Source organism: Dromiciops gliroides, chromosome 6, assembly GCF_019393635.1.
Source record: "Dromiciops gliroides isolate mDroGli1 chromosome 6, mDroGli1.pri, whole genome shotgun sequence".
Classification (NCBI taxonomy): Eukaryota; Metazoa; Chordata; class Mammalia; order Microbiotheria; family Microbiotheriidae; genus Dromiciops; species Dromiciops gliroides.
In genome coordinates, this window is record NC_057866.1 from 7,782,259 (window position 1) to 7,793,828 (window position 11,570).

The following is an 11,570-nucleotide window of genomic DNA, read 5'->3' on the forward strand; positions in this document are numbered from 1 at the left end:
TGGGCGGGGGGACAACGAGCAGGTGGTGTCTGTCCCTAAGGTCGAGATTCTGGCCACACCCCCTTCACAGGAAGGCAGAGGCCCCAGCTAGTGCCACAATTCAAATATTTAATTTCCTAAAAGACACAGCAACAAGCAGCTAAGGGCCTGGGAGGAGGGCACTCGCTGCTCCCTGAGGCTGTGGCCTGGTACTCCCCGTAGCAGTTCCCATGATTCTGTGCAGAGGGAGCCCTCCCCCCAGGCCCCAAGGGCACTTTGCTCAGCCTGGCCCAAGGGGCCCACAGCTCTTCCAGGACAATGCCAAGAAATCCTTCTTCCAAGAGGTGAAGGGGCAATTTGGGTTGAGTTCAGAGTTCAAGGATGGCGTAGGGACAGACCAGGACAGCCAGTGTCAGCCCCCTCTCTAGCGTCTGGAGCGGCCCCGACTCTTCTTGGACTTCTTGCCAGTGGGAGTCCGGATGGGAAGAGGGGCCGAGCTGACTGGAGGTGGGGGTGGGGGTGGGGGTGGGGGCAGGGGTAGCTCCATGGACTCGGCTGGGCCGCTGCTGGGTCGGAAGCCTTCAAAGGGTGAGAATTTCAGTGGGCTGAGGGAGAAACCGAGGCACAGGCACAGTCAGAGGCTTCATAGACCAGCTCCAGCCCAAGCCCTGGGACAACCTTCCCCTCTACCCCCCCCCCCCCGCTGGGCCTGGCTTGGCCCTGCTAGGCTTGAGGTACCTGACAGGGGTACGAGGACTGCTGTGGAGGCGTCGAGGAGACCGCAGTTTGGGTTGGAACGAGAAGCCTTCCTTGATGCCTTCCAGGACCGAGGGGGCCACGTAGGTGAAGCCCTGGCAGACGGCAGCAGGAGATGAATTACTGGTCCTTCCCCATGTCCCCCTTGTCCCTCAAGCCACCCCCGACACCCATGGGGGCTCCTCACCAAGAAAGCCTGGTTGGCACTTTCACTGAGAGTCGAGTCGTCAGGGCTGTCCACGGGTGTCTGCTTTGTGAAGCGTGTATCAAACTGGCTTACATCCTCTTCGGACTGCTGCAGTGGGGGGAGGAAAGGAGGCCGGGGGGGTCAGGTTTACCTGGAGCAGGGTTGGGGGACCCCACTCCATACATGTATACTCACCAAGCAGGGCCGGAAGGGGGGCTCGACTTGTCTAGCCAAGAGGTCTTCCCAATTGATGTGGCGGAAGAAAGGGTGTTTCTGTAGGAAGAGCAGTTCCTGGTGAAGGCTGACACCCTGACCCTGGGCCCAACAGGGAGGGCCATTCCCCCAACATGTAGAAGTGCCTACTGTGTGCATGACAAAGAAATGAAAGAAAGTCTGCCCTCTGTATAGGGAATGGGTGTGTGTGTGTGTGTCTGTGTGGAATACAAGCTATACTGTGGCTTCAAGCAGGAAACAGTACTGAGAACTATGGGGGTTTGAGGAGGAAGGCTGGTAGCACTGGGCACCTGAGTTAGTTTAAAGAGAGATCAGGAGAGAGAGGGGGGGGGGGAGGAGGGGGAGGGAGAGAGAGCGAGAGATCAAGAGTGAGCGCCAGCATGCGTGCTCCCGTGTGCGTGTGTATACGTAATCTTCAAACTGAGCAGTCTGGATTTTCTTTTTGCAGAAGTAGGAAGCCACTGAGGATATTTGAGGGGGGCTACAATCAGCTCCACTTTAGGAATCGCAATTTGGCACTTGTGTGAATTCTAGTGCAAACCCTCACAAGGACACCTGGCCCACCTGCACATCCACCACATCTCCAGGTCCACCCCCAAGGCGCTGGCTGGGGTTCCTCTTCAAAAACTAGGGAAGGAAGAGAGAGGGAGAGGAAGGGAGATGGGCTGGGGGGAGAAGCCAGCCGCCACACACGTCTGAGCACCCCGAGAGACAGCGCTTGGGAGAGTTAGAGGTTATCAGAGGTGAGAGGGATGTCAGTGGCTTCTCATCCAGCCGACCCCTACCTGAACAAGCCTTCCCTCTACCATCTCCCTGACAAGGCCGGCCAGCCTCCGATCAAGGGCCTCCAGTGACGGCTCTGATCCCGAGGAAATGCACAGCCAGGCTCCCCGGATGAAGATGGAATGACCCACCCTTTGGGGCTCCCAGGTTGTCCGAGGGTCTGCTCTGAAAAAAGCCTCACACTTCTGGGGCCTCCCCTCTCTACACCTTCCACCCCTGTAGTGCCTGCAGCCTTGCAAAGCCTCTTGTTTCCATAGCTTATCTCATTTAAGCCTCAGCGTCCTGATGGGGGAGGGGGGATGAGGCCAAAGGCATGATTATGCCCATTTTACACATGTGGAAACTTGAGGCTCTGAGAGTCCAGGGTCACTTGTCTCAGGGATGAGAGCTTTCCCAGATCTTCCTGACTCCATGAGCCGCACCAGATTCCCTCCTCCACTGGCCTTCAGAGAACTTTGGTCCCAGTCTTTGGTCCCAGTGAGGGAGAAGGGCCCTTCTTAGTCATGAACCTCAGGACTCTTTCTGAAAGTGGATAAGGTCTTGGGAGTCTGAAGTCCTGGGTTCAAATCTAGCCTCAGAGCCTTACTCAGCCATGGGACTCAATGACCCTCTTCTCCGAAGTCCTCTTCAGCTCTGATTCTAGGAAAGGGCCTCAGTCCCAGGGGGCCTGTGGTTCCCCATCCCTACCCAGGATCCCTTGTGACTGACTAGGGGTAGGGGAAGGCAGAAGTGGGACCCCTGTGGGTTCCCTTCCTGGACTAGAATCTGGATATTGCGCACGCACGCGCGCGCACACACACACACACACACACACACACACACACACACACACACACACCACAGTGGCCCATGATCTCAAGCTGAAGAGGCCCTCAGGGGCCAGGAGCCCCGGGGGATAAGTGGGAGAGCAGACTCCCCACCCAGGGCTCTGTCCCCAGGTTCCAGGCAGGAAGCAGGGGGGCAAAGCGGGGTGAAGAGCCCAGAGTGGCTCCTCCTTAGAACCTGGGGGAGTCCCGGCCCCACCTTCTTGAGGAGGTCCCGAGCATCTACAGTGAGGTAGTGTGGCATCGTCAGCTTGGCCCTGAGGATCTTATCGATGGTTTTCTTTCGATTCTCTGCGGTAAAGGGCGGCTGGAGAAGGCAGACAATGAACAGAGACACTGGCTGCTGCCCTCCCGCCCAGCTCCTCCCAGCTCTCCCCTCTGCTCGCCCACCCACCCTCCTGAGAAGATGGGGAACTTGCCGTTCCTGTGAGCATGTCATACATCAGGGCCCCCAGGCTCCACCAGTCCACTGCCCGGTTGTGGCCACTGCGGGTGAGGATCTCGGGAGCCCTGGAGCAGGAAAGACAGCCATCGGCCATCAGGCTCCTGCCCTCTGACCCTCCCCCACCCCACCCCTCCAGCCCCTGGCTCCTCACATGTACTCGATGGTGCCGCAGAACGTGTGAGTGACAGAGCCCTCGTGGATAGATTCCTTACACAGGCCGAAATCTGTCAGCTTGATGTGGCCTGGGGAAGAGGTAGGACCAGCCAGTCAACAGGCATTTATTTAGCATCTACCATGGGTGGATGCCCATACAACATGTGCCCAAAGAAAGAAACTGAGGCAACCCCTCCAACACGCCATTCGTTCCTGGGACAGGAGAAGGAAGGGGCTTTTGGCCACTGGGAGCCCCTCTAAGAACATCTGAAAGCAGACAGCAGCTTGGTGGTTCTCTTCCAAGAGATAGCAGCTCTCAGAAGAGGCAAAGGACCCACTTGGAATGAAGGAGATCCCAACCAAGTCTTGTCTACTGACAGACTGAGCTCCTTCAGGGCAGGGATCGATTCACATTCTGCTTTCTTTGCATTAGGCCGGTGTTTGCTGACCCATAATCAGAACTACAAACCAAGGTGGCTCGAAAGTCCCACCTTGGTTGGAGTCTGCTGCTGGGATTAAAGGGGCCCCTTAACCCCTCTCTCCCTGAGAAGTCTGGGCTCACCCTTTCCCTGACTGCCCCACCCTTACACACCCCTACAAACACACACCCACTAACCCATATACACACCCATACAAAAACACACGTACACCACACCCCTATACACACATAAATCCCTATAAACACATATACAGCTCCTACAAACATATACCGCACACACACCCTACAAACACACACACACCCCTATAAACACATACATATACACCTCCTACACATCCCTACATACTCACATCCCTATACGAACACAAAAACCCCAACACCCCAACACACACACAGACACACACACACACACATACCTTGGCTGCTCAACATGATATTTTCAGGCTTGAGGTCCCGGTAGATGATTCCTTGGGAGTGGAGGTGACCCAAGGCCAATGTAATCTCCCCCAGGTAAAAACTGAAGAGACAAGACAGAGGTCCCAGGGGCGAGTGAGGGCTGGGCCCCAGACCTCCTTCCCCCCTCCCCCCCCACTATCTGTCCCCCTCCCCCACTTTTGCCCAACCCAGGACATCCTGTCACCCACCAGGCCGTGTCCTCCAAGAAGATGCCCTCTCGCTCCAGCTGCATGAAGAGCTCTCCTCCTAGAACACAAACAGGCCTTTCTAGGTGACCCTAAGCCAATCACTCCCCTCCCTGTGCCTCAGTTTCTTCATGTCAAAAGAGCACAGAAATCCCTATTGTCCCTGCTTTTTTCAGGGCTGTTGTGGAAATGGAAACAAACACTTGAGGGTAAAACCCTTTCGAGGGGCCCAGCCTGTGCTGTGAGGTAAGTAACCCTCCCTCCAATGGCCTGCTCGTGACTACAGGAGAATAAGGGGACAAGTGGGGATGGGGAAAGGCAGGTGCCACCCTGTGGTCATAATACTGGAGCACTCCAGAAGGAGCTAGAACCCTCCCACTGAGAGGCCCCAGAAGGAGCTAGAGCCTTCCACTGAGATGCTCCAGAAGGAGCTACAGCCCTACCACTGAGATACTCCAGAATGAGCTAGAACTCTGCCATTGAGATGCTCCAGAAGGAGCTAGAACCCTGCCACTCATATGCTCCAGAAGGAGCTAGAGCTCTACCACTGAGACACTCCGGAATGAGCTAGAACTCTGCCAATGAGATGCTCCAGAAGCTAGAGCCATACCACTGAGACACTCCAGAATGAGATAGAGTTTGCCACCAGTCTGGAACGCATACAACAGCTCCACGATGAAGGGGTGCCTCACAGCCTCCAGGATGCTCCGTTCTGCCCGTGTGTGGGCTGTGTCCTTAGCGTTGCGCATAATTTTTGCCTGACAGGGTAGGGGTAAGGGAAGGAGAGATGGAGAGTCAGACCCTGTTGGGAGCAGTACCCTCCAATGGGACTAGAGGCCTGAGTGCCAGACCCTCCCAGCTCTGCCAGATGGTGCTCTCTGGGTCAGGCTGACTGGGGTCCCAGCTCAGAGCCCGCAGCCCATTCCCACAAATATTCCTGAAGTACTCTCTTGGTGCTAGTGCTCACTAGCTGTAGGACCTTAAACAAGTTCCTTAACTTTCTTCAACCTCGGCTTCTTCTGTAAAATGAGAACAATCTTTTGAGGCTTCCTCAAGTGAAAAGTGCTTTGTACTTTGAAAGGGCTTCTACTGTCATATCCCTGGGCAGCTGCCTTGGGTTCTTTCAGCCTCAGTTTCCCCCTCTATAAAATGAAGACATTGATTCACAGACCTTGGCCTGGAAGAGACTACAGAGGCCAACCAGTTGGCAGAGGTTGGCAAAGTGGCATCAGAGCTGGGAAGGAAGGGGATGTCTTGAGGGCCCCTGGCCCTAGCTCTGGCTCACCAGCTCCCCTAGGCCCACCCCACCCAACCAGTCAGCTGCCTCCACTGCCAGGGATGCCACTCACTTTTCTCAACACTTTCATGGCGAATATTTTCCCTGCATTGGTGCCTTGTACCTTCCGGACCTGGAATACCTGGAAGAGGAGGGAAGGGTGTGGGCTCCGGAAGGAGGTGCCACTTGCCAGGAAGCCCACCTTCCTGGGGTTGTAGCAGGGGGCTGTGCCCATGGGAAAAGACAGGCAGCAAGTGCCTGAAGGCTTGCGTATTGGGGGGCCCAGGCTGCCTTTGGGAAGGGGCGTGGGTGCTGCCAGGAGGGCCCCACCCTCCAGAGAGATGCCTTTCCTAAGGCCTATGCCCATACCTTGCCATAGCCCCCTTTGCCCAGGACTCGGAGTAGCTCAAAGGAGTGGGGGCCGATTCGCTCAGGGCCAGGGTTCACACTGCTCTCTGACAATTCCACCTCTTCATAGTGCCCCACGGGCCTGTGGGCATACCCTTGGTGAAATGAAAGCTCCAGGCCACATAGCCCAGCCCCCCCCCCCAGTAATCCAGGAGAGCCCAGCACCTCTTCTCCCTCCCCCCCACCCCACCCCCATAACCCAGGACAGCCCAGCCCCTGCTCCCAGTAACCCAGGACAGCCTAGCCCCCACCACCTTCCCCTCCCCTGGTTCAGGTTCTGCCTGACTCACTCCAAACCAGCTGTCCTCAAATCCAGATCACCATCCTAGGAGAGAAATTCAAGGTCAGCTCTGTCAGCCCTGATCCCAGACACCCAGGCCAAGTCCCCAGTCCTGTCTCCTCCTGGAAAACAGCACTGGCAACAAGGTGATAGGAAGGTGGAAAGGCAGAAGCAGGGCAGCATTGTGGGTGGCCTGCCAGACTGGGGACATTCCAATCTAACCTCCAACACCTACCAGCTGTATGACCCTGGGTAAGTCTCTAGCTGCCTCAGTTTCCTCATTAGTAAAATGAGATGACTGGACTCAAGGACTTCTTCCACTCAGCTCTAAATCGAGGATCCCCTAACTCCAGCAAAGGACTGGAATAGGACAGCCTATCCAAGGAACTAGGCCAGGGAGGTGAGGAGAGGCAGGGAGGTGAGAGTGAAAAAAGGCCTTGTTAGGGAGGTGAACCTGGCCAGGGCATGGGTTCCATTCAGTCTAGCTACAGGTTGACTGCAGACTGAAGCCTGGAGAGGAGAGAGAAGTCAGGGAAGAGAGGGCAATAGATAAGGCTGGAGAACTGGAAGGGAGGGAACCCCAGAATCCTGGGGCAGGGGATGAAGGAGGCCTGACATACAGGGTCTAGGAAAGATGCTAGAGAGGAAGTGTGGCAGGGCACTGAAGGGAACCGACCTCCAGTGGGCCTGGAGAAAGATGGGGGAGGGAACCTCATTTGTGGGCCCAGGGAGGGAGGGGCCCCGGAACCACAGGACACTCGGGCAGGAGAACTCCTGACAGCTAAAGCAGAATATCGGTCAGGCAGGGGGAGCCCGACGATTTCCAGCGCTGAGTGTTTGAGGCTCTGAGCAGGATCCTCAGAATTTAGGGTGTTACAAGACAGAGCAAAGATCCCTCCCCCAAGAATAACGAGTGTCGGAACAGAGAGGGCTCCCATTATTTAGAATGCAGAGGATCAGAGGAGAAAGGGCCTTAGATTTCTGAATGTAAGTGGCAGATCGGAGAGCCCTCAGATCTGGAAGAACTTTAGAATTTAGGACGTAGACTGTTGGGGGTGGGGGGAGCGCTCAGAACGCAGAGTGTCCGAGGAGGGAGGGGCCTCCAATTTTAGAATGTGGAGTTTCAGTAGGGGACCGAAGACCTCAGAGTGTCAGAGACAGACAGACAGACAGACAGACAGACAGACAGACAGACAGACAGACAGACAGACAGAGACACACTGAGAGAGAGACAGAGAGTGCGGGCTCGGATCTGGGAGGAACTTTAGAATTTAGAACGTAGACTGGGGGCGGGCAGGGAACCTCAGAACGCAGTGTCCAAGGAGGGAGGGGCCTCGGGATTTTAGAATGGGGAGTATTAGTAGGGGAATCACAGAACTCAGAGTGTCAGAGCAGAGAGCCCTCAGAGCGGGAGGAACTTTAGAATTTAGAACGTAGAGTGTCAGAGCAGAGAGCTTAGAACGTGGAGTATCAAAGCACAGAGCCTCCGGAACGTGGAGTCTCAGAGGAGGGAGCACTCGGAAGGCGGAGGGTCACTGCAAGGGGGGGGGTCTCAGAACGCCGCAGGTCAGCGCAGACTCCGCCCCCTCCCCCCAGGACTGCGGACACAGAGGGTTCATCCCGGCGGGTAGGGAGCAGGGGGCGTCTCCAGTCCAGCGCCCTCACTTGACAGACGGGTAAATTGAGGCCCAGAGAGGAGCCTTACCGCGGGGCTGAGCTCCGGCTCGCCGTCGCCCTCGCTGCCCTCTTCGGTCTCTAGGTCGATATCGAACACTGCCGCCATGGCGGCACCGGCCCGGGCGCCGGCGCCCCGCGTCCCGCGTCCCGCGTCCCCCCCGCCCGCTGGGTCCAGCTGAGCGCGTGCGTCTGTGCGTGCGGGCGTCACGGTCACCCCGAGACGGGCCGGCTCCGCCACCTCCCACCGCCTACAGGGCCCGGAAGGGAGGCGGCGTCCTTCCCGGGGATTTGTGGGAGTTCGAGTTCGGCCCGGCCCCGTGGGCTGGGCGAGGGTCACCTTCTCCTCCACTCCCGACCGCTCTCTGCTCTGATCACGTCAATTCTGACCCATTCAGTTGTCTTCAACTCAGTTCAGTTTCACTTCAGTTCAATTCAGTTCACTTCCGTTTAGTTCTGTTCGGCTCAGCTCACAGCCCGCGGACGGGGCTGGGCCCGAGAAACTTGACTGGATGAGTTCACCCTTTGTTGGAAGCCTTTGACAGCTTCTCCCCACGCAGGGTGTGGACCTGCTCGTTGCCGGCTTAGTCTGAGGACAAAAACCAGCTCGGGATTAAATCTCCCGGATCGCTGGGCCAGCCCGAGATGAACGGGAGGGTGTGGGCTCGGGGGAGGACAGAGTAAATCCAAACATCCGTCAGTCCGTCCACGTGGCTGTAATTAAGCACTTCAATCCAGCGATTTGAGGGGAGCCCTCCTTTGCGCTGGCCCACAAAGTAAAAGCCCCTCAGCCCTTTCGAAACGCCTCCCTCCCACCTTCCTTCCAGAACCCTCGTAGGGGACGGGGTTGGGACAAGAGCGTCAATTTTCTCGTAACATGGACTTGTCTACCCTATACCATTTGAATTGATAATTACTTTATGAAATTTTGAAATTGCGAAATGGGGGCAGGCACACCTGGTTCTTTGGGTACTCTATGGGAAAGCCCACGATGGCAGCGGGAGGTGGGAGTGCAATCACATGTTAATAACAGAGGGTACAGGGACCAGCAATGAAAGAGGTATGGAGGCAGACCGGAGTCAGGCAACATGAGGAAGAGGATGGGGATGGAGAAGAAAGGGGAGGGGGGAGAGAGTCGCTCACAGAAGCAGGGATTAGAACTGGGAGCGTTGTGCAGCAGGGACCCATGGAGATGTAAGAGGGCTCGGGCCAGAGTTCGAGGTCTCCTTTTTATAGGGTTTTTGTTTTGGGGTTTTTTTTGGGGGGGGGGTCTAATTCCACTCTGTGTCACCTTGGGTTAGTTGGTCAACATAGCCACATGATCTGAAGCCACACCTTTCGATGTTCTACTGGTCTGTCAGGAGCTGTGGAGATCTGGGATTGGTCTGGGATTCCCGTATGGTAGGACCCAGAATCCTGACAGCATCTAGATGGCTTCTGCCAATTCAGTAAATATTAGCAGGGTATGAATTTGGGTTAGTATGATAGACTTTGTAAAGTATGCCCCTTTGGTCTTTGGGAAATCCCCTCTGTAATCTGATTTTCTGCTATTGCTCACGTGCTACTTATAAACTTACTGGACTTACTAGAAGGGGAGGGGGAATCGGGGATCAGAACAAGATACAATTTTGAAACCCCATTATTGTACCAAAGGTACTTTGTAAACCCAAGGCACTCCATGTATTATCAGTAGTGTTGTTAGAGTTCAGTCATGTCCAAATCTCTGTGACCCCATTTGTGGTTTGCTTAGCAAAGGTACTGGAGTGGTTTGCCATTTCCATCACCAGCTTATTTTACAGATGAGGAAACTGAGGCAAACAGGGTTAGGTGACTTGCCCAGGGTCACACAGCTAGCAAGTGTCTGAGGCCAGATTTGAACTCAGGTCTTCCTGACTGCAGGCCTGGCACTCTGTCCACTGTCCTGTGGGGATACGAATGCAAAAGCCAAGACAGTCTTTGCCCTCAGCTAGTTTATAATCTAATAGAAAGAGAGGAGACATCCAAGGTAGTGGTGGTCCAAGGTTCTTGGGTTTGAAAGTTATAGAGATGATAAGTGGGGACCCAAGGGAGCAGAGTGATACACTCTTCTATGGAGAAAAACAAAAGGTGGCTGGAGCCAGCTTAGAAATGGTGGGCCATAGGGGCAGCTAGATGGTGCAGTGGATAGAGCACTGGCCCTGGAGTCAGGAAGACCTGAGTTCAAATCTGGCCTCAGACACTTAATGCTTACTAGCTGTGGGACCCTAGGCAAGTCACTTAACCCTAATTGCCTCACCAAAAACACACACACACACACACACAAAAAAAGGACAAAAGAAGAAAAAAGAAATGGTGGGCCACAGGAGGCATTATTCACCAAATCAGAAAAGTTCAGCTGTGGAAATAATCCAGCCCCCCCCCTTCCCCACCCTCTGAGCTAGGAACCCTGCCTCCTATTTTACCCTCCAAAATGGAAGCCATTAGTCATTAGCTCCCTCTCTTCCTCTTCTCATTTTGTTATCCCTCATCTACCTTGGGCCACTCTCCTTCACCCCTGTCTCATATGATGAAGTAGCCTCTCTCCTTACCAGGGCTAACCCCCTCTACCTGTTCAGTGGATCCAATTCCATACCTTCTCCTCCAACAGATGCCCTCTGTCACCCCCACTCTGTCATTTCAATCTCTCCCTGACCCCTGGCTCCTTCCCTACTGCCTACAAACATGCCCATGTCTCATCCATCTTCAAAAAGCTCTCACATGATTCCCTTGCCTAGAACTCTTCTTCAATATCTCTTCTGTCCTTTGGGGCTAAACTTCTTGAAAAGGCCATTCACAGTAGATGCCTCCACACTTCTCCTCTTCTTTTTTTAGCCTCCCCACATTCTGGATTCCAACATGCCAATCCATAGAAATTCCAAAGTTACAAATGTCTCTTAATTGTCAAATCCAATGGCTTTTTTTCAATGCTCATTCTCCTTGACCTCTCTGCAGCCTTTGATCCTGTTGATTCCCTTCTTCTCCTTGATGTCTCTGGCTCTTTGGAACACCACCTTCTCCTGGTTTTTCTCCTACCCAGCAGGCCTGTCTCTTGTTGGATCCTCATCCAGAACACACCCTCTAATCATGGACGTCCCTCAGGGCTCTGACCTGGGGCCTTTCTCTTCCTCCTGTAGACTACTTCCCTTGGTGATCTCATCAGTACCCATGACTTTACTTATCATCTCTTTGCTGATGATTTTTTTCCCATAAAAGTATTTTACTATTCTCCAGCCACATGTAGAGATAGATAGCCTTCAACATTTGTCTCCATTAAGATTTCCAGTTTCAAATTCTTCTCCCTCCCTTCCCTCTCCCCCCTCCCCAAGACAGCAAGCAATCTAATATAGGCTGGACATGTACAATCACATCAAACATACTTCTGCATTGGACATGATGTGAAAGAAGAATCAGAGCAAAAAGGAAAAACCACCACAACAAAAACAATAGAAATAGCATGGTTCAATCTGCATTCA

The 11,570-nt window shown here is 54.4% G+C and overlaps 1 protein-coding gene across 2 annotated transcripts; it reads right to left on the minus strand.

Annotated features, from left to right (window-relative positions):
- Window positions 1-88: 88 nt before the first annotated feature.
- RPS6KB2 (ribosomal protein S6 kinase B2) lies at window positions 89-8,338 on the minus strand. Of its 2 annotated transcripts, XM_043970149.1 has the most exons (15): window positions 8,111-8,338; window positions 6,416-6,450; window positions 6,087-6,207; window positions 5,791-5,859; window positions 5,052-5,199; window positions 4,445-4,502; window positions 4,217-4,317; window positions 3,360-3,450; window positions 3,183-3,273; window positions 2,963-3,070; window positions 1,721-1,783; window positions 1,118-1,195; window positions 923-1,030; window positions 718-830; window positions 89-584 (listed from the first exon to the last, which is right to left on the minus strand). In XM_043970149.1, exons 1-15 carry the CDS (start codon window positions 8,186-8,188, stop codon window positions 404-406), a joined length of 1,443 nt encoding a protein of 480 aa, XP_043826084.1. In that variant the 5' UTR covers window positions 8,189-8,338; the 3' UTR covers window positions 89-403. The 2 variants fall into 2 exon arrangements, with proteins under 2 accessions (XP_043826084.1, XP_043826083.1); XM_043970148.1 differs by lacking the exon at window positions 2,963-3,070 and having other exon boundaries at window positions 8,111-8,322.
- Between the last annotated feature and the right edge of the window lie 3,232 nt (window positions 8,339-11,570).

Coding starts and splice junctions, on each gene's coding strand:
- RPS6KB2 (XM_043970149.1), bottom strand. CDS start 8,188: ATGGCGGCAGTGTTCGATATCGACCTAGAGACCGAAGAGGGCAGCGAG. Junction 5,860..6,086: donor GCAAAGGGGGCTATGGCAAG/GTATGGGCATAG, acceptor CTCCTCTTCCAG/GTATTCCAGGTCCGGAAGGT. Junction 4,503..5,051: donor CATTCTGGAGTGTCTCAGTG/GTATGGCTCTAG, acceptor TTTGTGTTCTAG/GAGGAGAGCTCTTCATGCAG.